General features: G+C 41.9%; 1 protein-coding gene across 5 annotated transcripts; it reads right to left on the bottom strand.

Moving 5' to 3' along the window:
* Nucleotides 1-2,798: 2,798 nt before the first annotated feature.
* Nucleotides 2,799-27,601, bottom strand: Scrn3 (secernin 3). 5 transcript variants are annotated; one of them, XM_006234360.5, is made up of 9 exons: nt 27,486-27,601; nt 24,639-24,799; nt 22,647-22,828; nt 21,703-21,899; nt 18,774-18,983; nt 10,468-10,630; nt 9,251-9,425; nt 7,012-7,164; nt 4,570-4,727 (listed from the first exon to the last, which is right to left on the bottom strand). In XM_006234360.5, exons 2-8 carry the CDS (start codon nt 24,795-24,797, stop codon nt 7,060-7,062), a joined length of 1,191 nt encoding a protein of 396 aa, XP_006234422.1. In that variant the 5' UTR covers nt 24,798-24,799; nt 27,486-27,601; the 3' UTR covers nt 4,570-4,727; nt 7,012-7,059. The 5 variants fall into 5 exon arrangements, with proteins under 5 accessions (NP_001386495.1, XP_063139981.1, XP_038961092.1 ...); NM_001399566.1 differs by lacking the exon at nt 7,012-7,164 and having other exon boundaries at nt 2,799-4,727; nt 27,486-27,533; XM_063283911.1 differs by lacking the exons at nt 7,012-7,164; nt 27,486-27,601 and adding an exon at nt 26,377-26,550 and having other exon boundaries at nt 2,799-4,727.
* Nucleotides 27,602-27,612: the final 11 nt, after the last annotated feature.

Below are 27,612 nucleotides of genomic sequence, written 5' to 3'. Positions count from 1 at the left end.
TTGTTGACATCTTCTCCTTGAGTAATCCAAATAATGTTGGTGGTACCACACAATTCTTGTCTGTGAATTTTCTATCTGTAAATCTCATTTCTTTCTTTTGTTCAACCCCTTCCTATATACATCATATTCTTTTTTTTTTCTTTTTAATTTGTTTTAACACTTCAGACTTTATCCCCATCCCGGTCAACCCCCTGACTATTCTACATCCCACACCTCCTCTCCTCCCTCTCTCTCTACAAGGATGTGCCTCCCACACCCCGCCAGACCTCCCCACTCCCTGGGGCCTCCAGTCTCTTGAGGGTTAGGTGCATCTTCTCTGACTGAGCCCAGACCCGGCAGTCCCCTGCTGTATATGTGTTGGGGCCTCATATCAGCTGGTGTGTGCTGCCTGGTTGGTGATCCAGGGTCTGAGAGATCCTGGGAGGTCCAGGTTAGTTGAGACAGCTGGTCCTCCTACAGGGTCGCCCTACTCCTCAGCGTCTTCCAGCTTTTCCCTAATTCAACCACAGGGGTCAGCATCGTCTGTCCATTGGTTGGGTGTAAGTATTTACTTCTGACTCTTTCAGCTGCTCCTTGGACCTTTCAGAGAGCAGCCATGCTAGGCTCCTTTTTGTGAGCGCACCATACCCTCAGTAATGGTGTCAGGCCTTGGGGCCTCCCCTCAAGCTGGATCCCACTTTGGGTCTTTTGCTGGACCTCCTTTTCCTCAGACTCTTCTCCATTTTTGTCTCTGCAGTTATTTCAAACAGGAACAATTCTGGGTCAGAGGTTGTAACTGTGGGATGGCAACCCCATCCCTATACTTGATGCCCTGCCTTTCTGCTGGAGGTGGGCGCTACAAGTTCTCTCTCCCCACTGTAAGGCGTTTCATCTAAGCACCCGCCCCTGCCCTTGAGTCCTGAGAGTCTCTGACCTCCCAGGTCTCTAGTACATTCTGAAGCCCCACCCCCTCCTACCTCTGGAGGTTGCCTGTTTTCATTCTTTCTGCTGGCCTTCAGGGCTTCAGTCCTTTTCCCTCACCCTAGACCTGATTGTGTCGTTCCCCCCCCCACCCCCCGCCGTCCACTTTCCCATTCTTATCTCATATATTCCACCCTGACTGCAGTTTCCCCAATCACCCCTCCCTTCCTCCCCAGATCCACACCCCCTCTGGTTCCCCTCAGAAAAAAGCAGGCCTCCCAGGGACATCAACAAAATGGGGCTTAACAAGCTACAATGAGATTAGGCACATACCATCATATCAGGGCTGGACAAGCAACCCAGTAGGAGGAAAGGGGTCCCACTGAAGTGGAGAGTTCTGGCTTCTTAGGAAACTCAGTTGTGTCACATGATGTCTGGAAAGCTGTCTTGTGAGAGGATGTTTGAAAGGGCACGTAATGTTTGGAAGAGAGTATGCGTAGAATCCCACAGTGAAAGGACGCTCTTGCATTGCTATGCCGTCTTCAATGGCTGCGCAGCGTTTCACTGGTTTTCACTGGTCTCTGCTGGTCTTCACTTCACAGAAGCACACCAAAGAACTTCTCATGGTACTCCAACTGATTCTTACCACTCCACTGACTCTTGCCAATTTGATGAGGCCTCGAGGTTTCTGTTGGATCGAGCTGTTACTACCGGTTACTGTTGGGTGTTTGCTATTGGACTGAACTGCTGATGTTCTGACAACAAAGAACTACTTCTAAACAAGTCCACAACCCCCTTTTCCTATTAAGTTTCTTTCCTGCTACCTTTGGTTGCTGGCCTAGAAGGGAGGTTGAAGTGTTTAAGAACCCTAGTTAAAGTAGGTTTTGAAAAATCTAAGTCTTATCCCACAAGTAGGCAAGAGTCAGAAACAGCCCCTGCTCCCACAAGAACCCCAAGCTATTTAACCATAACACAAATGTAGAGCCCTATAGGCTCCCTGATCTCCGATAACCCCCATAAGTCCTGGTCAGTTGATTCTGTTCTCATGATGTCCCCGACCCCTCTGGTTTCTTCTTCCTCCCCTTCTTCCTCCTTCCCCTCCTCCTTCCCTCCCTCTCCCCCTCCCTCTTCCTCCTCCACAGGACCCCCTAAGTTCTGCCTACTGTTTGGCTGTGGAACTTTGCATCAGCTGCCATCAATTGCTGGATTGCTGATGATTCTGCTAGGTTTCAGTCCCAGAACACTCTGCAGTCAGGACAGAGCTTTAAGTGAGTTTCCTGGAGTGATCTCATGACCTGGTTCTGCGGAGTTTGGAGGAAGCAGGCCGTGGTCAGTAAATAACTTTTTATAAGTACTTTTTAAAAATGGGCACACATAATCAGGTGATGGGCAGTGCTGGAAGCCCAGCCCACGCTCCTAAGATGTTATCGTTCTTCAGGAAAGATGGGCTTTAAATTTCCACGATCACTTTGATAAAAACCTGAAGAAATAGATTCAGTTTTGTTCCAGGGTTTCTCTGTGTAGCCCTGGCTGTCCTGGAACTAACACCGTAGACCAGGCTGGCCTCAAACTCAGAGATCCACCTGCCTCAGCCTTCTAAGTGCTGGAATTAAAGGCGTGGCCCAGCGTTGTAAAAGTATTTTGTAAAGTACTGTTTAGAAGTAGCCAGTGGTGGCACATGCCTTTAATCTGAGGCCAACCTGGTCTACAGAGCAAGTTCTAGGACAGCCAAGAGAAACCCTGTCCCAAAAACACAAAAACAAACAACAAAAAAACTAATAAACCATTTTTACAGAAAGAAACCCTACTTCCAAAATTTCATTCTGTATAACTATTTTTAAGGACGTGTTTTGGAGCTTACTATAGAAACATATTTTATCAAAGATCAAACAAACCAATTTTCTGTAAAATGAGTTTATTACTTTTTATTTTCACAACAGTTGAAATTTAAGAAAACATTAAAATTTCTAAAACACACTCCAAGGCATTAATTACCAACATGAGTATCCACACTGCGTCTACTGCAGTGAAAATCTGTACAAGTTAACTCACATATCCATATAATCCTTGTATTTTCTGGGTTGGAAACTTCCATGGCTACTAAGTTACACAGATAAATTAGCTAATTTACTCAACCTTACACGTCTGTATAAATTCTTTTCATCTGAATGTTCATTTAGCAAATATTATATAATATCAAAGCATCCAACTATGATACTGAACAGTGGGCTTTCGTGGAACTTCTCTATTCTCTTATGAGATAGATAATTAAATGCATGACAGATTCGGAGCCACATATGATCTTGATTATATGGGAGGAAAACGCCTAGGGAACTCGATTGTTAGCAAGTTCTAAGACTAAAATGAACTACTTCTATGAAAGGGAGGCACAAGCAGGTAAGCAAGCATCTATTGTTGGCGTCTGTAAGGACTGCGACTTTACCTGAAGAACAATGAGATTCAAAGAGGTTTAGACATGAGTGGTGGGAGGGGCTGGAGCGATGGCTCAGGATCTAGGTTTGGTGCCTGGCACCCACATGATGGCTCATAGCCATCTGTAACTCCAGTACAAGAGGAGTTCACACGCTCTGAGGGCACCAGGCATGTGCTTTGTACATGGAGGCAAAACACGCATATACAATAAAATAAAAGTTTTAAATTAAAGAAAAAAGTTTAGGCTCCTTAGTAAGATAAATAAATAAAAACCTGATTAAAGAATGGGCCAAGATCTCCACAACTCATCAGAGAAGGTGAACAGATGGAAAATGGAGAAAACCTCAGCGTCTTATGCTGATTGGAGTTACAGATCCACTGAAAAACAAAGTGCAAAGCCATCGCCTCTATCCCTGTCACCTACATAGGTGAGAAGCTGCACTCAGAACGACCAAATCCCAACACACTGACCAGGACACGGAACAGTGCCGCTGCAGGGTGTAGAAGAGCATGGCAGTTTCTCACTCGCACCCTAGGGTCTGCAATACCTCAGTTCCATCCAAAACGGGTCGAATGCTTAGAACTGCACAGCAACTTGCACATGGATGTTTACTCGCAATTGCCAAAATTTGGAAGCACCCAGAAGGCTCTTCAGTGGTGACACAGCCATCTGAAAGCGCTGTTCGAGTTAAGAAGGAAGGGCAGCCGTGGCATAGAGAGGCATGATGAGAGCTGTGTGCTGAAGAAGCCAGTCCCAACAGACCTACTGTAAGATACAATGACCCAGATAACAAACAGAATGATGGCTTCTGAGGGGATGAGGGAGAGAAAAGGCCAAACAGTTGGAGCTGTAAGTTTGCCACTCAGCCAAGTCCTGACAAAGGTCACTTTTGAGTTTAATGAAAGGGCTTCTGCAGAATGTGTGGCAGTGTCAAACAGCGTAAATCTGGACATCTGTTGAAGCTGGTCAATATTTGCCTAAAGCACAAAAAATGCACTTGACATACTGTCCATTGCTTAGGAAAAACCCTGAGCTTTCTTTATAATACATAATGATAGCACAGACATGCGTCATGCTTATGTTTCAGGCTTTATCCAACCGAAGCTAATACTGTGGTCTTAGCAGCCAGAATACCACAGGATACTGAGGGAACAGTCAGGTCTCCTTAAAGAAGTATCATATCCAGGGCAGTGAGGAAGGTTTCTGGCCACTTAAATGATCATTAAGAACTAATATTTGGCTGATAAATTTTAATTTCATCTCTTACATATTGAGGAAAGAGATTAACAGTTTTATCCATGTCAAGATGTCTGTTTTGGAGGATTGATTCTATCTCTTCAAACACTTCTTTTTCCAGCTTCCTCACGTTGTCCAATATTGTCTTGCCTTTTTCCTAAAGACAATAATAAAAGTCAATATGCAAAATCCAATCCACTGGCAAGTTTGTTCATTCTGGTTTCTACTGATTTAGTTACTATCCTATTCTGTAGATGCAAAAGGAATGAAATAGAGATAAAAGAAATAAAATGAAAGGAAAGGAATTGTTTTCTTTGAGAAAAAGATCATTGCTCTAGATTCAGTTAATGCAGAAATACCAAAATAGTTATTTTAGCCAAAAATGCAAGAACAATCACATGGTACCAATAAAGAAAAGTTTAGAACAGAACAACTGAAAAACTGCTTTGATTAAGTATGAAGAAATATGCTGGAAATCAAGGATGAGATGCTTTTGAGGATTTAGAGCCTGTATATTTAAAGCCAATTGCATCAAATAAGGGGATGGGCCTGGAGCCCATCTCAGTAGCAGACTGTTAGCCGAGCGTGATTGAGGACCCACGTTCAACCCCTAGCACTGAGAAAACAGGACAGTAAATAAATGAATGCCCTTTGCACTAAGGAAACAAAATGGTAATGTTCAAGGGGGAAAGCAATAAGGACATTTTCTTCTTGTTTCAAGGGAGTGGGGGGTGTGTCCAGGACTCAGAAAGAAGCATTTTTCTACGTGTGCTGCTGGGCATTGAACCCAGGACCTTGAAAATGCTAGGCAAAGGGTCTATCACATTTCCAACCTAAAAAGGAATCATTTTTAATAGTTGAAAAGTTATCATCAACTTTTGAATCTAGAGGAAAGAAAAAACACTGTTCAAACAAGCACCATTTAGAACTTCTGAACAATTCTGGGGCAGAGTACCACAGACAGTGATTCCCAAAATGAAGTTGCATACAGTCCCCCTGCCCCAGGAAGCACTGTATTTTGTAACAATAAGGGGGAAATAACTTTTTAATAAACAATATTTAAGTAATTGATTACCTTTTTTGGAAACAAGCTCAGAATTCCTGCCTGCCTGACATATAAAATAGATTCAGGACAGATTAGAGAACTAAATGTTGTTAAATTTTATTTATTTATTTGTGTGCATGTGTGTGGGTATGAGTGTGACTCCATACTTTGGAAGTCAGAGGACAGCTTGGAGGAGCAGGTTTCCTCATTTGACCATGAGTCAAATCATCAGTCTTGGTGGTAGGTGCCTTTACCTGCTGAGCCATTTCAGCAGTCCTGGGGAATGAAATATTTTTTAAAGTACACATATGTGGGACAGTGAGATGGCTCAGTGGGTAAAGGTGCTTTCTACCAAGCCTGATGACCTGAGTTCTATCCCCAGGACCAACATGGTCAAAGGAGAGAACGAGAGAACCACCTCCTGAAAACTGTCCTCTGGCTTCACACACACATTACACACACACACACACACACACACACACACACACACACACACACACACACAGAGAGAGAGAGAGAGAGAGAGAGGCAGATATATGCCCCATATATATACACAAAATTAGTAAACATTTAAAAACTATATATAACCAAGAGAAAAATATAGATAAATTATTTGTTATGAGGCAGAGCAAGTGTTTTGAAGAATGAAATCAAGATGCCTTAAGAAAACAAAAAATACAACTGACTACAAAAAACATTTTTGACATAGATACTTAATTTCAGTTGACATTAAAAAATGTGGGGGCTGGGGATTTAGCTCAGTGGTAGAGCGCTTACCTAGGAAGCGCAAGGCCCTGGGTTCGGTCCCCAGCTCCGAAAAAAAGAACCAAAAAAAAAAAAAAAAAAAAGTGACATAAGCTAGAACAGTGGCATCCAACTGTAGTCTTCGTAGTTGGAAGCTGAGACATGAGGACCACCTAAATTCAAGAGTGGGAGTACAACTTAGGCAACACAGAAAGAACCTGTCTTTAGACATATAAATATGTGTGTATGTATTCGTGTGTGTGTGTGGGGGGGGGGTTAATATTTGTATTATTGCCTCATGAGGAAAAACAAAAGATGGACTCGAAATCAATTGAGAAATAAGCTAAGGAAAAACAAATCACTAAGTCACTGAGGAGAAAATATGACAGTAAGCATAGAAGATTTCCAGCCACACTAGTAATCAAGGCATGAAAGGTAAAACTATCATAGAAGTGATTCTCCTTAAAGCGTAGAAATAGTTATTTAGAGAGGCAGAAGTAGACCCCAGCTCCATGACATTTCCTTCAAATTCTACTATCTTCCATTGCGTTAGAATGTCACTCCATAATGTTCATTAGAGTCTAAACCAGTAATAGCTTTTAAATCAATTCAATTTAGTTTACCAAATATTTAATACTGCCATAAAACCTACCTCCTTGGAGCAGTCTCTAGGGCAAAGGCTATGAGCACTTGAATGTTGTCATGAGCAGTGAGGTGTGTGGAGGTGGCCCAGGGCACCAGACTGGGGCTCCTGCAAGTATTGCCAAGGAGAACAGAACCAGGACCAGAAGGCCTCGAGTTTCAGCTGTCAGGGCAGGAGGATCTTAAAGTCAAGCACTGCTTGGGTTACAGACTGACTTCAAGACCAGTCTGGGCAACTTGAGGAGCCTTTGTCTCAGAAAGTACAAAGAGGGCTGGGGACAGTGGTGGGAAGGACAGTCAACAGGTGGTAGGGATAGGGGAGAAGCACACAAGATGGCTGGCCTGCTTATAGGGAGTGATTGATGCCTACCCTTTCACAGCTCTTCCATTTCCTTCTAATCTATGGGAGGTTTGTTTGTTTTCCTACCTCTAGAGTTGGGGAAAATGTTAGGGAAGTAAAGAGGTATAATATTGTTAAGTTATTTTCTGGGGGATAGAGGGATGACTCAGTGGTTAAGAACACTGGCTACTCTTTCAGAGGTCCTGAGTTCAATTCCCAGCAACCACATGGTGGCTCACAACCATCTGTAATGAGATTCGATGTCCTCTTCTGGTGTGTCTGAAGACAGCTACGTTAAATAAATAATCCTTTTTAAAAAATTTATCTTTCAATCTGTTCCACAAAATAAATTCATGTCTATTTCTGGAGATGCTATTTCAAGTGATATATTGCTTTTCTAAATTGCTTCAAGTTTTAAAATAATGAGGATCTATTATTTTTATAATAACAACAATTAAAACAAAACCAACACCTAGCTAGGCAAGGTAGCACACACCCTTAATCTCAGCACTCAGGCAGAGGCAAGTGGATCCCCGTGAGTTCAAGGTCAGCTTGGTCTACACTGCAAATTCTGGGCTAGTCAGGAATATACAATGAGATCCTGTCTCAAAACTGTAAGCCAAAGCTCAAACAAAAACCTCAGCTCCTTATTTCAAGTCTACAGAGTCTTGATTGCTTTTTCTAGTTCTGTCTGCTTGTTGGCAGTACTGGGGTCTGGAGACTTAGATCTGCCCCCAAGCTCCCACTGACCTCCAGCCCCTGACATCACCGTGATTCTACTGTGGGGCTGTGGGATTAAGAACATTATAAGAACATTATATAAGGGGCTGGGGATTTAGCTCAGTGGTAGAGCGCTTACCTAGGAAGCGCAAGGCCCTGGGTTCGGTCCCCAGCTCCGAAAAAAAGAACCAAAAAAAAAAAAAAAAGAACATTATATAAAAAGACCAGGTTAGTGCCCTTCAGAGACTGTAGTATTTTGTGTGGAATGTTTACTGGGCAAATTAAGCAACTTCCCCTGACCTCAGAATCTTTATCAGAATAATAAATAATAATATTAATACCTTCATTATAAAGTGGCTATAAAGATTAAATAAGACATATAAAACTATACATAATAACTGTCAGTAATTGTTAGCTATTGTTACTATATTCAAAATTTTAAATTTTTCTAAAGGAGTCAACATACTTACTCTGTTTTTGTTTTTCAAGACAGGGTCTCTCTCTGTAGACCATGCTGGCCTCCAAATCACAGAGACCCACCTACTTCTGCCTCCCGAGTGCTAGGACTAAAGGCCCATTCATATATACTCTTTTTTTTTTTAATTAGTTTTCCAAGACAGGCTTTCTCTGTGTAGCCTGGGTGTCCTAGAACTCACTTTGTAGACCAGGCTGTCCTTGAACTCACTTTGTAGACCAGGCTGTCCTTGAACTCAGAGATCCACCTGCGCTGACTTCCAAGTGCTGGGATTAAAGATGGTGTGTGCTACCACACTGGCTCACACACTCTCTTTTTTTTAAAACAGTGCTTTTTGTTTTTTTTTAAGAGTGCTTTTTTAAAATTTATTCTTTTATTTATGAGTACTCTATTGTTATCTTCAGACACACCAAAAGAGGGCATCGGATCCCTTTCCAGAAGGTTGTGAGCCAACATGTGGCTGCTGGGAATTGAACTCAGGACCTCCAGAAGAACAGTCAGTGCTCTTAACCTCTGAGCCATCCCTCCAGCCCCTGGCTCATACTCTTAACCAAAGGAAAAGCTACATTGCCCCATGAGTCTGAGAGTAACTGTTTCTAACCCTATTTACATGAAGGACAAAAAGAAAGCTAACACTCCACAATTCAAAATAAGAATTAAATTACACCCTAGACTATTCTTACTGATACAACAAACACTACAACCTGACCATACCTTATGGTTACTTATCATTTCCAAGGCCTGTTGATGGTTTTGGTAGAGTAGGTGTCTTCTGTCGGGCTTGACATATGGCTTCTTTGCCACGGGCCTCTCAAGTTCAAATGTTGGTGATTTTGTATCCAACAGTGGCGAAACATGTGGTACAAATATGAAAGGCTTAAAAACAGACCTAGAAGAAAGGGTCTTTGATGAATTTGCACGTCCAAATATAAAAAAATTAGTAATTATGTTGTCTTTGTAGAGTTCTTCTAATTGAGGCATCTAATAATAATGTCTATATTGTGATTGGTTCCCACCACACTAGTTACTCTCAGGCTTATCAACCTTGTGCATTTAGGCAAGAAGACAATGCTTTACTTAGCTCCGTATTCCCAAAGACCCGCCAGTTGGCCCAGCACACTCAGACTATCAGAAAATAAGAAGTTTGTCATTTGCCAGGGTAAAAGCAATCCTAAGTGTCCCAGACAGTGGTTATAACTTAATGTAAAAAGCCAGCACCATATTAATAATATGAAAGACTGTAATGCTGGAGAAGAATAAAGATAAAATTGTTCCTAATGTAACATACATTAAATTGTTAACAGATACTAATGACTTAAATCAAGACACTCTGTGGAAGGCCTAAGGACGCTGAGCTAGAACTGATAATATTTTAAAGTGTGCATGTATGTTTTCTGAATGCCGTATATAAGTGTATCTGGTATAGGATCACTTAAGCTGTTCACTGTCATTGTCACTGAATGCTATACAGTCTGAAGTCAGTGGAAAAGTGGTTAAGTGCTTGTGGGGAAAAGAATAGCCACACACAAGAACCCATGAGCCTTTCTGTCTCATAAAAATGACAACAGTTATACGCTCAGAGAAACTGCAAATCAGAGTCGAAACAGACAACATATTAAAAGTTATAGCCTTATTTATGCAATAACGATGTACACCGAGGAACTGAGAGATGACTCAGTAGTACTCTAGCAGAAGACTTGCATTCAATTCCCAGTGGCCACCTTGGGCAGCTCCCAACCCTGTTACCCAGCTCTGGGTAAGCCAATGCCCAGGTCTCTGCACATTCATGCCACACACGCACAACTTAAAATAAATAAAGCTTTACAAAGACATGATTGCTTATAAAAATTGTATTGACAAAAATCACCTACACACTAATGATTGTACCCCAGCCGTGACCTCTCGGTGGTCACAGTGTTGGGAGACTTTACCTCTCAGGGTGTGGAGTCCCTGTAAGGAGGTGAATGCAGGGAAGGCTGGGATCCTGGGGTAAAATGGAAACCATGCTTGCGGTGGTCAGGAATTCTCCCTTCATGTTGATGCCACTGGGTCTGTCGCGAAGAATTTCCACCATCGTTTCATAAGTTATGTTTCCTGGGGAAATCATTTGAAAACCCATAAAACAAACAATGCATATATTTTACAAGCATAAGCCTTGTTCTCTGTTAATAAGATACAGTGAAACATATCGGTGTTGATTCTCCGGTCACCCAGAGGGGGAGGGCAAAAGGTGACCTGTGTGCTCATTACCGACCCAGGTCTCCACTCACATTTATATCAGCCACAAAATCAAATAGCACATTAGTCATGCATGCTCCTGTGGCCCCATATCTACCTAGCAGGAGCAAAGACTATTTATCAACTAAGTAAAAAGTCAGTGTGGGGAACATGACGAAAGCTATGGAACCTATTTGGGGGCCTGGAGAGAGAGCTCAGTGGTTAAGAGCACCTGCTGCTCTTGCTCTTTAAAAACAACAACAACAACAACAAAAATCTATTTATTTATTTCTCTTTTTAAAAAAAACATTTATTTGTTTGCTTATTTATTTATTATGTACACAGTGTTGCACCTGCATATATGCCTACAGGCCAGAAGAGGGTCCCAGATCCCTACAGATGGTTGTGAGCTACCAGGTGGTTGCTAGAATTTGAACTCAGGACCTCTGGAAGAGCAGTTGGTGCTCTCAAACCTCTGAGTCATCTCTCCAGTCCCACCTGGTGCTCTTCCAGAGGACCCAACCATCCATAACTTCCTCAGTCTCCAGGGAGCTATGGTTCAGATAAGCACTACCATGTAAAAGCACTTCAGGAAAAAATGCCTGTGAGAAACGGTGGAGAATTAGGAGATAATCAATATATCTCAAGATTGATAAAAGTCTGAGGCTGAGCTTAGCAGAAGAAAAGGCAGATTTGGTATAGGTAACCCTAACTGCCGTTCACTCAAGGACATCTTAGCAAAGCTGTCACAGGTCGATCCTTGATTAAAAAGTCAACCTGGGGGAGGGGGAGGAGATGGGGAGGCACCACAGACCTGCCCTAGTCTCTCTACAATTCTGCCACTCAACTGTGGGAACTGTAGTCACATGACCACACAGTATCCATGCATGACTGATTGTGAGCACTGCCACTGTGGCCACAGAACATAAAGTATTATTTTAAATGCACTTCCTGCTTCTCTTGCTCTTCACCTAGTCCTGCATACCATGCTTCTATCTGGGACCATCCTGCCCCACTTTCTTCTGTCTCCCCTCCTTTTTGTCACTTCTCCCTCTACTGGTACAAGGATAACACCATGGGGGTCACACTAACAGGTGTTCTGCCACCAAACCACACTCTATACACACTCCTTCCTTCCCCCTTCTTCCTTTCTTCTTTCCTTCCTTTCACTTCCTTCCTTCCTTCTTTTTTTTTTTTTTAAATATCGAGGCAGGGTTTTACTAAGTTACCCAGACCAGTTCTCAAACTCACAATCCTCCTGCCTCAATGTTCTAGTAACTGTGACTCTATGCATGCAATACCACACTTGTCTGAGATTTATTTATTTTTTGCCTAAAGAATGTCCCTTAATATTTTAAGTCGCTAGTGGTGAGTGATGAAATCTGTCAGTTTTATTTTGAGTCTGTGTTTGGAGGCAATTTTCACAAAGGTGCAACCCCCATTAGTAGTTTTTTGCACCTTAAGGATGTCACTGTCCAGTCTCTGGGCTCCCTCCTTTCTGCTGAAAATGAGCTGTCGTGTTTATATTCTGTGAATATTGTCTCTAGGTGCTTTACAGATTTTTCTGTCTGTCCTCTGAAATATTATGGTGATGTGACTAGTTACTATCTTCCTTGTGACTTATACCGACGCTTTGTGGCTTTGATGGCTTTTATTACTTAGGAGAAATTCTCACCCAGTATCCTTCAAATACTGCTCTTCCCTTCTGTCTCCCTTCCTGCTGAGAACACACCCATGAGCTCATCTACTCTGGATCCCTGCCCCTTTCTATATTTTCTATTGACTTTTCACGTTCTTTTTCTTCTCTCTTTGTTAAATCTGATGGGCTTAGCTTCAGATATATTTTTTCCTGCTCTATCATTTCCACTTGGTTCCCTAGTTCATGGATTAAATTCTCCATTTTCTCTTCCTCTCTTTTTTTTAATTCCCTTTGAGTCTCACTATGTTACCCTGCTGACCTAGACTCAGTAAGTAGACAAGAAGGCCTTGAACCTGTGGCTATTCTCTTGCCCTCCATGCTGAGATGGTTGACTGTACTACCATGTCTGTTCCAGATCTGTTTCCTTCATCTAATTCTCTCCAACATATTTTTTGTTGTTAAATACTTTTAAAGTAATTTTAACGTTCATTCTGTTTCTGATAAAGTTAGTAAGTGGATAGCCTGAGAACTGGTTTCTAATGTTCACTTCTTTTCCTCTTGGTTTTCAGTCATTTAGTCCTACATGGTGGCAAAACTAATACTTTCCTCTTCTCCACTATCATGTGATTATACACATTCTACATGTGATTACACGTGCTGGTGCACATGTTTATGCATCCAAGTAGAGTCATGAGGCTGATGTCTAGAACCACCGCTGACCACTCCTCCACCCTGTGAACTGAAGAGCCTCTTAGGCAAGCCCAGAGCTCACCAATATGGCTGTGTCACAGGTCAGCATGTCCTGGGGATTGAGCCTCTGCATTCAAGGCTGGCATTCCAGACAGGCCATCATGCTCACCCGACATGGATCTGAACTTGGGTCTCCATGCTTACACAGCAAGTACTGTAACCGAGGTGCCAACCCCAGATGACTCCTGACGGAATGCTGAGTACGGCAAATGGAAAGCTGTGAAAGCTCCACGTGGAGTTTTATTTTTTTAGATTTTTTATTTATATATTTTGTATATATGGATGTTCTCTCTTTATGAATATCTGCACACCAAAAGAGGACTCTGGATCCCTGGAACTACAGTGACAGATGGTGGTGAGCATGGGTACTGGGAACTGAGCTCAGGACCTCTGGAAGAACAGCCAGTACTCTTTTCCTTATTTATTTTTAAAGATTTATTTAACATATAAAAGTACACCGTCACTGTCTTCAGACACACCAGAAGAGGGCATCAGATCTCATTACAGATGGTTGTGAGCCACCATGTGGTTGCTGGGATTTGAACTCAGGACCTCTGGAAGAGCAGTCAGTGCTCTTAACCCCTGAGCCATCTCTCCAGCCCCCAAATTTGAATTCTGTCTTGTTTGTTTTTGCACGGGGGTTTGTTTTCTTACACAGAGGATTTGATGAGCTTATGGAAATAAGTAAGATGCAGGGACATACTTTCACTCAGCTGAGACGGATCTGCTCTGTTCATTCTCTCCTGTGACGACTGCAGAATTCTGGGATCTCAATTGGACCACTTTCTACTCCTGCCTCTCAGCTGATCCTCAAATAAAGCTGTCCTAAGGCCTATGGAACGTGTAGGCTCTCTGGTTTGCTTTTAATGGCCTTAACAATTACTGTCTGCTTAATCATGCTGTGTTTCATAAGAGCTTTAGATCTGAAACTCTTTAAGAACCAATTGTAACACAGAAAGTCGGGTTCTTTGTTAGGGATGTATCTCAGTGTTTAGGAGGTACAGAGTCCTGGATTCACTTTTCAAAATGAAAGGCTGAACAGGAAAAGGAAGAAAGGCCTATCCACAGTATTAGAACGGTCTCTTAACCGCTTTCATTAAGAGCTGTTTGGGGTGTGGGTCCATGCCTTCAAGCAGTGGGCCTTCCTTCTCAGATCTTAGAGTTACTCTTAGAAGGAGAGCAGTCTGATGCCAGTTATTTCTTTACAGCCAGGGGTAAGCTTTCCCCATTCCACCACTCTGCCTCTCATTTACCAGCTATGTCAGCCTCCTGTTACCCTAAAGTAGTACTGGTTTCTTAGTAACAGTGGCAGACATGGTTGATCTTTAACAAGAATAGCTTTAAATTAATGTAAAACATCCTCTCAAGAGCCACAGACTATCTAACCAAAAGCTTATACCGGTAGCAGGTATGAGAGGCCTTTCAAGTTGTTTGTCAGAGCATTACGAGATTCCCAAAATAACATGGCTTATTGCTGCTGGCATTGATCTGCCTCCCAGAAGTTGAAAATCAAGTTCCTAATGCCAAAGACAACACACATTTTGGACATAGGAGTCAGCAGATTTGAGCTGGAACCAACTCAAAAGCGTCCTCCCTGAGGACTAGTTCTCAGAGTACCACAGGGTCCAAGCAAGTTGTTAAGGGAGCAAAGCACTCAAAGTCCTACCCAGCCAGGATGCCGTGAACCACTATGACCAGCATAGACATCCCTGAAAGTACAACAGTGGCAATTAACGAACCGCTGTCTAGTTAGACTCAAAGCCTACTCAGCAGGAGGGGAGTCATGCCTGCTACTGTAAATCTAGCCAACTACACACACACATACACACACCTACACACACACACCTACACACACACACACCTACACACACACACATCTACACACACACACACACCTACACCTACACACACACACACACACACACACACACACACACACACACACACACACACACACACACACGGCTGGTGAGGCAATGGACTCAGGGACTATCATAAAAGGGGAGAAAAGATTGTAAGTCAGAGGACCAAGAAACTGCTGTGAGACTGTGTCCTTTATCTGTATCAGGGAAGCTGTATACCTGTGAAATATCAACAACATGGCTGCCTAAACACGAGCTGAGCAATTCCAGTGAATGCTGACATCGCATAGAGCTGAAGAGAAAAGGGTGGGTGGTGGGTTGTGGGGATGGGGATGGGGATGGGATGGGACTAAACCTTCCTTCCCTGGGAATGAGCCCATCTAGTTTTCCCATACTAAGTGCTCTGTACTAGAGACACAGACATGCAGGTGACAGTGAAGGAGCTCAGAGGGCTGTGTTTTTATGTAGATTTTATTTACGTGTACGTGCTAACAACAACAGTTAAAGAGGAGCCCATAAACTTGGAAGGAAGAGGTGGCCATACACAGGATGGACAGGAGACAAATAATAAAATTATAAATATATATATTTTGTTTCTTTGCTTGTTTTCAAGATAGAGTGTTTTCTGTGTAGCCTTTGTTATCCTGGAACTTGGTCTATAGACCCCACCATCGAGCTATGAAATTATATTTTAATTACATTTTTAAAGAATCAAGAAAAATAAAATATAATTTCCGCCATTATATACACTAGGATATCTTATGTGGAAATGTTAATTGCCCTAAAATTATTTCTAAAGAAACAAATAACTTTCATTTACCTATGATTGGCCAACTACAGGTTTTTCTTTCCTTACAGAGCCCTACAACAATTGGGACTGGAAGCATATTATAAAATAGTATATGTACTATACACCAGCCCCTGGATTAACTCACAAAGACAATCTAAAAGGTGAGACTCTCCCTCTCCTCTTCTTTAATATGAGGTTCACAAGAGAAGTTCACAGCAAGTCTGTACCCAAATTATGATCTTTTGATGCTTCAATGAAAAAGGAATTTAACTTTCATATGGAAAGAATCTAGAGTGCTGCTGTTAAAGATACAAGCTACCAATATTAATGGCAACAGATTTGATATATATGTGTGTATATATGTATGCATGTATGTATGTATGTGTATATATATATATATACATATATATACATATATGTATATATATATATATACACACACACATATATATTCTCTTACATAGTTCCTTCATGGTGTCGCATAATTCAAAGTCAAAAAATACTTTGCTGAATTTACAGATAACTTGTTGGAGGAGCTTATCTTTCAGTAAATCTCGAATAATACTGAGGAGAATAGAGGGCTACATCTACACTGAGCCCCTGATATTAAACTCAACAATAAAGCAAAACCCTACCATTCACACCTACCTATCAGGCACAAAGCTTCAACATCTAGTGAGATTTAAAACGATTCAGGTCTAAATTCCTATAAATGGCAAGTTTTAATAAAAAACAATGTCAGAACTATAACACCGTGATAATACAAGTATTATAAGAATGTTTTCAGGATTGGAAACCTACAATTCTCAGAATGAAAGGAGGATTTACATGATCACTTGAGTAGGACAGCTGTAAGTAATCCACTAGCAAGCATTGAATAAGTACCAGGACCGCAGTGGCAAGTTCAGCAAAGTAAATGTAAAACACAGGGTGCAATTTCACAGCAATTTAAACTGGTTACTCAGAATGCACGCACGCACATAGACACAATTTGATATATGCAGCACACTTAATAGCCATCAGCTAGGGACAGATGGAAAGAAAGGAAGTAGGCTCCTTATCTAGAGAAAAAAATTTAAGCATAATACGCCAGCAGACAATTTCATATGGGAACTATCGGAAAGACACTTATTCTTTCGGCAAAGCATTGAACACTGGATGAACCGTACATCACACTTGAAAAAAATGAAGTCTGTGTCTCATGCGCCCACTACTATATTCAGGCATGCATTTCAGGCCTGCCATCTGGTTATCTTACAGTTAAATAGGACAATTATTTCAATGTAATAGCTTATTAATTTATACCATTCTATGTGGTTGTCTTCCTTCTGTCTGGTTATCCTCCACCTTGGGATTATGGTTTTGCTTCTATCGTGTTTTCTGAGACAGTCTTCCTACACAGCCCAGACCGATACTGAACTCGTTTGTGCCTCCCAAATGGTGAGTCCTCACACTATTATGTATTAATTACGTACTGCCGATCTCCAACTCTGTGAGGGCGGGTGCCTGTGCAGAAGCATCAGTACACGTGTGCACACAGATGGAGGTCAGAGGTCAACATCAAGTATCTTCCTGTCTTGTTCTGCACCCCATGTTTAGAGACTGATTCAGCTAGACCGGTGGTTCTTTTTTTTTTTTTTTTTTTTTTTTTTTTTTGGTTCTTTTTTTCGGAGCTGGGGACCGAACCCAGGGCCTTGCGCTTCCTAGGTAAGCGCTCTACCACTGAGCTAAATCCCCAGCCCCTAGACCGGTGGTTCTTAACCTGTGGCTGGAGAGCTCTGTGGGAGTCAACCAACCTTTCCACAGGGGTGGCCTATGACAATCCTCTTCGGAAAGGATCAAGTGTGACCTTGTTGGAGGAGATGTGGCAATGGGAGTGGGCTTTCAGGTTCCCAAGGTGTGTCTGTCTCTCTGTCTCTTTTCTCTCTCTTTCTCTACCCCTCTCTCTGTCTCTGTTTCTGTTTGTCTTTCTCTGCTTGCTACCTGGGGATTACAATGAAGCTCTCAACTACTTCTCCAGCACCATGCCTGGCTGCATGCTGTTATGCTCTCACCATGATGATAATGGGCTGACCCTCTGCAACTGTAGGCAAATAAATAAATAAATGCCCTCTTTTATAAGGGTTGCCTTGATCATGGTGTCTCTTCATAGCAATAGAAACATGGGCTTGGGAAATGGTTCACTGGGAGAGCACTTGCTGTGAGCTTTGAGTTTGGATCCCCAAACTCAAATAAAAGCCAGAGGTGGGAGCTCACAGCTTTAAACCCAGTGCTGGGGTGCAGACACAGGGTCTCAGGAGCTTGCTGGCCAGCTTCCCTCACTGAAACAGTAAGCTCCAGGTACAGTGAGAGACTGACTCAAAACTCAGGGGGAGAGCAACTAAGGAAGATATTAAACATCAAACCTCAGGCCTCCAAATACACAATCATGCCACCTAAACATGGATGTGTGCATATACAAAGACACACACAAACGAAAAGGATAAAACATACAAATAAAAATACTACTGTTAAAAGGTAATTAGAGAAGTAACAGTTTAGCTAGGTGTGGTAGTGTATGCCTTTAGTCCCAGCACTAGGGAAACAGAGGCAGGCAGATCTTTATGAGTTCAAGGCCAGCCTGGTCCACGCGGTGAATACTAGGCCAGTCAGGGCTATATATATAGTAAGTCTAGTTCAAATTTGTATGTATGTATGTATGTATGTATGTATGTATGTATGTATGTATGTATTCATTCATCTAATTCAAATTTTTAAAAAATAGAAAGTTTCTTGAGGATTGAGAATAGGAACTTGACTCTCAAAAGGAATCGGTATTTTCCTACAATGGTTTAATACTTTACACATATCAAAAAATAGCTTGTACTATCCTAACACTTTGCTTTATTTAAACCATATCTTTACTAGGTATGAGATCATTTCCACATTATAGCTGCACAAAATTCAATGTTTAAATGTTATTTAAATGCTAAAACTTACCTTTGTGTTTATTCAGAAGCTTGTGGCCCTGGCAGTATCTGCTTGGTGAAGTCATCATTGTGGCCGTGTCAGTGTAAGAATACGCTGCAGCAAAATCGAACTCCTCTTTGCCATCCCACCAGCCCCTCTGCTTAGCATAGTTCCTCATGTCTGGATGCTCCCGGTCAATCTTGGTTGTTATGGAAAACTGATTGGAAATATTACGAACTCCTATTTGCAAAGGATGAAAAGGAGGAGAGAAGCCACCTTTAACACAGAGGGTCTATCTCTACATCACCACCTCAACGGAAGTTTGGCCATGTGCATCTACTGCAGATTCTAAACAATTGAAATGGAGACCTAGCTCTGAGATAGCTGGAGACTCAGATGCATTTATATGAAATAATAGTCCAGGGAGATACTTCACTCAGTTTCTGCCCATCACGTTATAAAAACTGTAGAATATTATCACAACAGAAACATTGGCATTGATAGTGTTAAGGAAAAGAATCCTTGCTGGAGAGATGGCTCAGGGGTTAAGAGCACTGACTGCTCTTCCAGAAGTCCTGAGTTCAATTCCCAGCAACCACATGGTGGCTCACAACCATCTGTAAAGAGATCTGATGTCCTCTTCTGATGTGTCTGAAGACAGCTACAGTGTACTTATATATAATAAATAAATAAAATCTTGGGGTTAGGGATTTAGCTCAGTGGTAGAGTGCTTGCCTAGCAAGCACAAGGCCCTGGGTTCGGTCCCCAGCTCCGGAAAAAAAAAAAAAAAAAAAAGGAAAAGAATCCTTGGACCATCCATCATTTACCCTTTCATACCAGAGCCCTGCATCTCCCAGTCCTAACGACTCATCAGCGCACATGCATGCACACCAACGCACGCGCATACACACACACACACACACACACACACACACACACACTGCTCAATAGCCAGATGCAGGTGATTAGCGATCTATCAGAAATGTATCATTTCTGGGTGGGAGATAGTCCAAACCACGATCTAGTTCTTGAGATCATTTAGGAAAAGGACAAGAAAGCACTAGCAAGGTTATCTCAACGGGATGATCACACCCAGGAAGGCGGTCATTTTGCATGACCAGGTAAGACTTTTTTCAACAGTATTTATATTCCTTTGCCTTACGGGTAGCATGTTTGATAAAACAAAAAGTGGTCATTGATATAACCAAGCTAATCAGTGTAGTAATAAAATGGATTAAATTTTTTATAAATTTTATTAATACATAGAAAATGTCAAACTTAAAATATAAAAAAGTATTTCTAAAGCCCATAAGAAATAACTGGCAATAACCTATTTTGAAAGGTAATGCTCAAATCTTCCAGCACAGGCTCCCAGTGAAGTCCTCTGAACTCCTTCAGAGAAGCTCACAATGACTTTCCTTCCTTTAATGTTCACAGTACCCTTGCGTCCACATCATTCACCCAGTTAATTAACCAATTAATTGAGGCAGTTTCTCCTGAGGCCAAGGCTGGACTCAAGCTCTGTGTGAAGCAATGATCTTGTTCTTCTGCTCCCTCCCAGATGGTGGGGTTGCAGCTGTGTGCCACTGGTCTCAGTTTTACACACTGCTGGTGATTAAACCAGGACTTGTGTGTGCCAAACAAGCACATCACCAAACGGGCTAACCTCCGCTAGTATTTTTATAGGTATCTCTTATCTCCTTTGGAACTAGGAGATTCAAGCTGTCAGTGCACAAGAAGCATGTGATTATGGTTCCACACAAGGCTGTGCAGAACAAGGAAAAGGGAAGGAACACTCTCACTCTGCACACTAAGTTACTTTCTCTCTCTAAAGTTCTTCACTTGGAATTAAGAGGACTGCCTGGGGTTGGGGATTTAGCTCAGTGGTAGAGCGCTTGCCTAGGAAGCGCAAGGCCCTGGGTTCGGTCCCCAGCTCCAAAAAAAAGAACCAAAAAAAAAAAAAAAAAAGGGGACTGGCTGCAGAGAAAGCTTAATGGATTACGTGACTTCAAATCCCCAGGACTCAGGTAAAGCCAGGGATGACGGTAGTGTTTACAGTCTCGGAGCTTCTGTGGTGAGACGGAATGCAATGGTAGAAAATCCCCAGGAGCACGTGGATCAGACAGTCGAGGACACGCAGGAGCAGTGAACAGCAGGCACCATGAGCCACCACAGGCTGTCCTCTACCTTGTACACGGTGCTCCTGCATGCCTCCCCCACATACATACATGCACATGCATCACAAAGAAACACACACAAAAGGAAATAAGAGGAATATGTGACCACAAATAAATCACCCGGAGAAATCAATTCTAAAGCAATCAAACTGCATTTACTCAATGCCAACCAGTTCTAAACATTGACCCCAGGCCACCCATCCCAGTCAAACTCCCTTTCTTTACCTCTATACTTACACGTGATACAATTCTGGAATTCAGTCCAACGTTAGAAAACAAAGAAATAACAAGGAGTGGTTAAAAAGGGAGGGAAAAAAACCAAAAAACCCAGTACCACCGTGCTCTAAGTAGCCACAAGCTGCTGTGGAGGTAATGCTACCTGGTAATTTCTGTAAGAATGCTCACATGGGGCTGGAGAGATGGCTCAGTGGTTAAGAGAACTGGCTGCTCTTCCAGAGGACCTGAGTTCAAATCCCAGCAACCACATGGTGGCTCACAACCATCTGTAATGGGATGTGATGCCCTCTTCTGGTGTGTCTGAAGACAGCGAGAGTGTTCTTACATACATACAATAAATAACTCTTAAAAAAAAAAAAAAAAGAATGCTCATCATGGTTCTTGTTCCCTTTCTGTTCTTTCTAATTCAAACCTTGCCCCACCGTTTATCCTTTAAAGCAATGGATTATAAATCTCCAAGGCAAGTGAATGCATTACCTACAGTTACCTATAGATTTCATTAATTACATAATTAAATAAACCAAATTGCAAATAGTTGTTCATACCTTGGACTTTCTCTGCTGCCCAGAACTTCCCTGAAGTCTCCAGAATCCAGGCTTCATTCCTGTCAGCTATCAGGAAACTGTTATAATAGCTGAATTCTTCACCCTCTGCACAGTTTCCACCTTGGCCATATTTTCCTAATAAGTCAACAATGACGTTGAGAGCTTTTTCAGCTGTATCAGCTCTTTCAAGGCCGAGCCTAAAATAAAAATATTGAAGCTCTCAGATTAAAAATCATTTCCTATACTCATCTAAACTCCCTATTCAAAAAACACTGTATTAACTATACTCAAAGTAAGACAATGCAAGTTAACAGGTAAAATAAAGTCTTACTTCTAAAGGCATTTCAAGTCAATTAAAACATTTTTGAAGTCAAGTTCCATGTTGGCAACTTATTGCAAAGTAATTTTTATTTCTAAGACTGAGATATTTCTTTGTAAAGTGAAGGTATTAATCAGTCATGTGATAAAATAATTCAGGCAATTCTGAAGAATTATAACTTCTAATTTGACTCCTCTCCCAGTCAGAGATGTGCATGGGTTGTTGGTGTTTGTGTGGTACACACAGGTGTTCATGTGGGTGTGCACCTGAGAGTATGCATGCGTGTATCATGCATGTAGCCTCCTCAACTGTGCCCCACCTTATTTTACAAGACAGAGTCTCTCAGTGAACTGGAACTTACCCATTAAGCTAGAGTAGCTAATCAGCGAGCCCAGGAGCCGGCGTGCTTCTGCTTCCCCAACGCTGGTTTTGTTGCAGATGCACGTGAGCACTGGAGATGAAACTCCGTTCTCATGCTTGGCAGTGAGGATTGTGTAGATAGAGCCATGCGCTCAGACTAATGAGTGACATTTGAGAGCCATGAAGTTCTATGCTGGTGTGAAAATGGATGGGGGCTTTACCATTTCTTATACCGTCCACAGTGAGGAAGCAGCATAACCATTACCTGACAAGGTCCATGCCCAGAAGTGCCTCCTCCTTAGAAATATCTTCTCTTCCCCAGATAGCCTCATTCCCAATGCAGACTCCATGCTCATTGGCACCCATTTCTGCCCCCCACAGCCAAGCTGGGCGACTAAGAACAACAGCATATGTTTCAGGAACCTGATCGACTTCTATATAAGTACACTGTAAAAAGAAAAGTCATATACAACCAAAAATGAAACGGTGCCAAATCCCAGGACTGAAAACACCGTTGGAAGGAACGATCACAGTGGCGGTAGGGAATGGAGCTACATTGAAGTTTTCAATAATAAACTCATGCAGAGTTGACTCTAAAGCACTTATCATTTAACTACTTTCTGAGTGTGTCCTATTATACCCTGCTAAGACAGGTCAGTTACGAATCAAGACGGATCTTCATTCAAAAAACAAAGACTTCCCCATTAACTAAGATACAGAAAATATTAAATAGTAAGGCCCAAATGAAGATGAACAGAGCTGCTTTGGAAGCTTAGGAGTGATGGTTACTAATCTTCAAATTGTTTCAGGGAGAATGATTAATATGAGTTGAAGAGCAAGAAAGCAGTCCTCAAGTTCAATGTCTAGCATGTCCTGACTGGTGACATTATGCATTATAGGTTCGTGAGACCTTCAGTCAGATGAGAATGGCTGGGGGCCCACATTTCTGGTGTCAGTGACCTCGGAGACATCATGACGGGCTAGATTTAAACATACAGATATAGAACACAAAAGGTCTTATATTTTTATACGTATATGTATATCAGTGTTAGAACATCAAGAATCCAAAAAGTTCCTAACAATGGAACATAATGTAACCTTTAAGTTCCATGTAAATAGACTTTAAATAAAAATGTTAGAGGACATTTGATTTAATGTGCATATAAGAGGTGAGGAAAACATATAAGATGTATGTATTAGGTCCCTAATAAACCTTTTGGGTGAGCTGTAAAACTTATCTGTGGGCCTGAAAATGTAGCTCAGTTGCTAGAATGTGTGCCTAACATACAGGAGGCCGTAAGTTTGATTCCCCCAGCACTATAGAAAAAGAAACAAAAACCTGTTATTAATAACATCTGGAATAATTTTTCTAATCTATTTCAAGAAGAATCCTTTTGATCTGTCAACGGAAACCCCAGCTCTACCTAACTTTTGAGATATTTATTTATTTACTTTATGAGTAGTTTATATGCACGTATTTCTGTGCATATATGTGCAGAAGACAGAAGCGAGCATTGGATCTCATGCAACTGGAGTTACGGATGGTAGTGAACCACCACCATATAGATGTGCTGAGACTCAAACCTGGGTCCTCTGAAAGAGCCACAAGTGCTTTTAACCACAGAGCCAACTCTCCATCCCCACTCTTTAATCTGACTAGATGTTCCTTCTCCGCTGCCCCAGCCACTACTCCTAAGTCCAGCATTTAAACCACCCTATGTTATCCTGAGGTTAGTTGCATCCATTTGTATATTCTTAGCTTCGGTATGATGTTGCCCAGGTTTTAATAACTTATTTGAAAACTCCTTATCATATCTAACATGTAGAAAGTATTCAAATACTTGATCAAAGAGACAAGTTTTATTATTTTAGCAGCTTCCTCTAAATTGTTGAAATAAAAGACCAGAAGTCCATTTTTTATTCAAACCATTTTCAACCTTAAATTCTTGAATTTTAACTTCAGTGGTCTTCTGTCAATTGGTAGCTAATGAAAGAAATAACCATTTATGGGGCTGGAGAAAATTCTCAGTGGTTACGAACACTTGTTGCTCTTGTACAGGACCAGGGCTCATTCCTAGCACCCACATGACAGCTCACCACTGTCTGTAACTGTCCTTCCAGAAGATCCAACACCCTGTCCTGGCGTCCTTGGGCACCAGGCACACACATGTGGTGCACAAGCATACATAGACAATAAAACTGTCCCTGAATATTTTAAGCAATAGATAATTGCTAGCACAACATGTATTTCACCTACCTTGAGACGTTTTTCCAGATCACTATGAACTGCAGCTGGAAAGTAAATTACTTCTTGTACTTCATCAAAGAGTCTGTCTGAATTTTTTCCAAAAATAACCCTATTTCCAACTGTTGCTGGAGGTAATGCCACAAACGTGTCACAGGAATAGGGCTGCATTTCTTTAAAAAAAAAAAAAGTGAAAGCACATACAGGTTACAAAATAAAAAGAGGAAACACTTTCAAGTACACATAAAACAAAGAGCTTTTCTTTGTGACCGAGGGATATACCTAAGGAGGGAGTATAATGACGTTTTATATAATGACGTTTTACATATCATATTCTTTCTGCGCATTCCAGGGCAGCCAAGTGAATACAGTAAGACCTGTCTTAAACAAGTAAATAACAGAAACTATAAAAGATAGACTGTGATTTAGCAACTAACCATGTACTTCTTGATAACATGGCAGTAAGAGCCACTTTCTTGTAGTCTATGGTCAAGGTTCCCTATAAACCTCTCTCTTGAATCCTCCCCATTCCTCTCACTATGCCCACAGCTGTTCATGTTTTTGTGTATGCATGAGGCCCCTTACTAGCCCCTGAGAGCTGGAGGACCTCTTGTTAGTTTTTCTATTGAAAATTGTGTAAAGGTTGGGTGGTGGTGGTACACACCTTTAACCCCGGGTGTTCGGAGGCAGAGGCAGTGAATCTCTTTGAGCTGGAGGCCAGCCTGGTCTACAAAATGCTAGGTGCTAGGAACAGCCAGGGCTACATAGAGAAACCCTGCCCTTCCCCCAAACATAACCAACAATGACAAAACCAAAATCAAACAAACAACCCCCCCAAAAAAACCAAAAAGGAACTTATGTAAACAAACAAATGTTCCCAATATTGCTTCAGAGGAGGAAAAATGTACATAGATACTATAATATTGAAAAGACAGAGTTTTTTTCCCTGTACACACTGAGTCAGTCCCTTTATTACTCTATCAGATGCTGGTGACCTGCCATCTGTGACAGGCTTTCTCGGGCACCTCTCCCCACTTCATTCCTTTGGGCTGTGGAAAGATCTGGTCTGGGTCTCCTCTCTCCATTGGCCCTGACTCTGTCCTGGGGTTCAAGACAGAAATTCTGAAGCAGACCCAGTACTTTGGAGAAATACAACAAAGATGTCAATGAGATTCTCACTGTTGGGGGCAGAGGCAGGTGGATCCCTGAGTTTGAGGCTAGCCCTGTGTTCCGGGACAGCCAGGAGTAGTGTCTCAAAAGCAAAACAAAACAAAACAAAAAACAAACAAAACCCCAACTTTATAATATTTTCAGGAAATTCATGTTTATAACTTAAAAATCCTGACTGTAGAACTGACATCCAAATTCTCTTCATCTGTGATCTGGAAAATCTTAAATTCCAGTTTGTAGAACCATTCAAGATCCCCTATTTTTATTTTGCTTTCAGAACAGACATAGTTTTAGTTTCCTTCTTTTATTTATCTTTTAAAGATTTACTTTTACTATTTATGTGTATGTATAGTTTATGTCTGTTTACTAAGAATAGGGATGCCCTGGAAGGTCAGAAGTGGGCCTCAAACGCCCTGGACCTGGAGTTAGAGGTTGTGAGGCATTGTGCAAGCACACCTGTGTATTAGGAATTGAACTGAAGTCTTTGGGAAAAGTAATGAGCTATCTTAACCACTGAGCTCTCTAACCCAGTTCCCTTCTTTTATAAGAACCAAATCTTGCTGGGGATGGTGGTGCACACCTTTGATCCCAGAACTTGGGAAGCAGAGGCAGGCAGATCTTTGGCCTACAGAGTGACACCCAGGGCTGCACAGAGAAACCCTGTCTTGAAAAACAAACAAGAAGAAACAATTTGTAGCACAGTTTTATAGAGGAGCATTCTAACTATTTAAGAAAAATAAAAAAATATAAACACAGTAAATGTTTTATTGAAAGCAAAACAAAGCAGGATATGGTAGCACACTGTAATCTCAGCACTCAGCAGAATGAACTAGAGTTTAAGGCTACCCTATGTTTCAAAATGAACAAAATGACTCAAGAAACAAGTCTATCACACAATAAGTGAAGAGTCTTCTCCATCTCAAAGATGGGAAGAGGTATCACTGTTTTTCTTTTGAGTCACAAATAACACACGATAAAACTCCTGGAACACCGCCAACTCCCAAACGAAAGCTGTCATCTGTTGTAATTTGGCGTGTTCTTATCCTCGCTAGAGACCGGTGGACTATGCCCTTGCCTACACGAACTGGGATGGCGGCAACAACTAAGAAACCAGCGCTCAGGGAAGAAAGCACTTGGCCCTAACGGGTTCTTATCATTCACGATTTTTGCTGAACATTTCCACATAGCTAGAAATAACCCAAGGAAGCTGCGTGTATTGGCCTTTAATTACAGCACTGGGGAGGCAAATGCAGGCGTGTATTGGCGCAGGCCTTTAATCCCAGCACTGGGTCGGGAAAGACAGGCAGATCTGTTAGGTCAAGGACAGCCAACGCTATATGGCGAGACCACGTATCAAAGATACATAGTAATAATAACAATTATTAAACAATAACAGTAATTGGAAAGGAAGAGCCTCGGTTCAGTCTATTCCCGTGCTTTTGGTAACACTAATCTCACAAACGTCCTACGGTTGGCGTAAAACTATCTCCATTATCTACATAGGAACAGCGCCGCAAAAGAAAAATTTTGCAACTGGAGTCGACGTTGCCAGAAAGTGCTGGGCTCGAACTTCAAGACCTCGCTTGTTCGGGACGTCTGCGCTCAGAACGATGCTGGCGCCCTAGAGCCCACCGCCGCTCGCGACCCTGCAGAGTGCGAACGACGCGCAGAGCGGACGCCTGAGCTTACCTCTGCTGCGCACGCGCGGACGCCGGGTAACAGCGACGAGAAGCAACTACCGGAAGAGAGCAGGAGGGGCGGCCCCTAACGCTAATCTACGGAAGTAGTCACCTCCGACCTCGGAAGTTCTCGCCCA

This window comes from Rattus norvegicus, chromosome 3 (assembly GCF_036323735.1).
Source record: "Rattus norvegicus strain BN/NHsdMcwi chromosome 3, GRCr8, whole genome shotgun sequence".
NCBI lineage: Eukaryota > Metazoa > Chordata > Mammalia > Rodentia > Muridae > Rattus > Rattus norvegicus.
The sequence above is the reverse complement of the archived record's forward strand: the minus strand, read 5'-3'. Positions and strand labels throughout refer to the sequence as shown.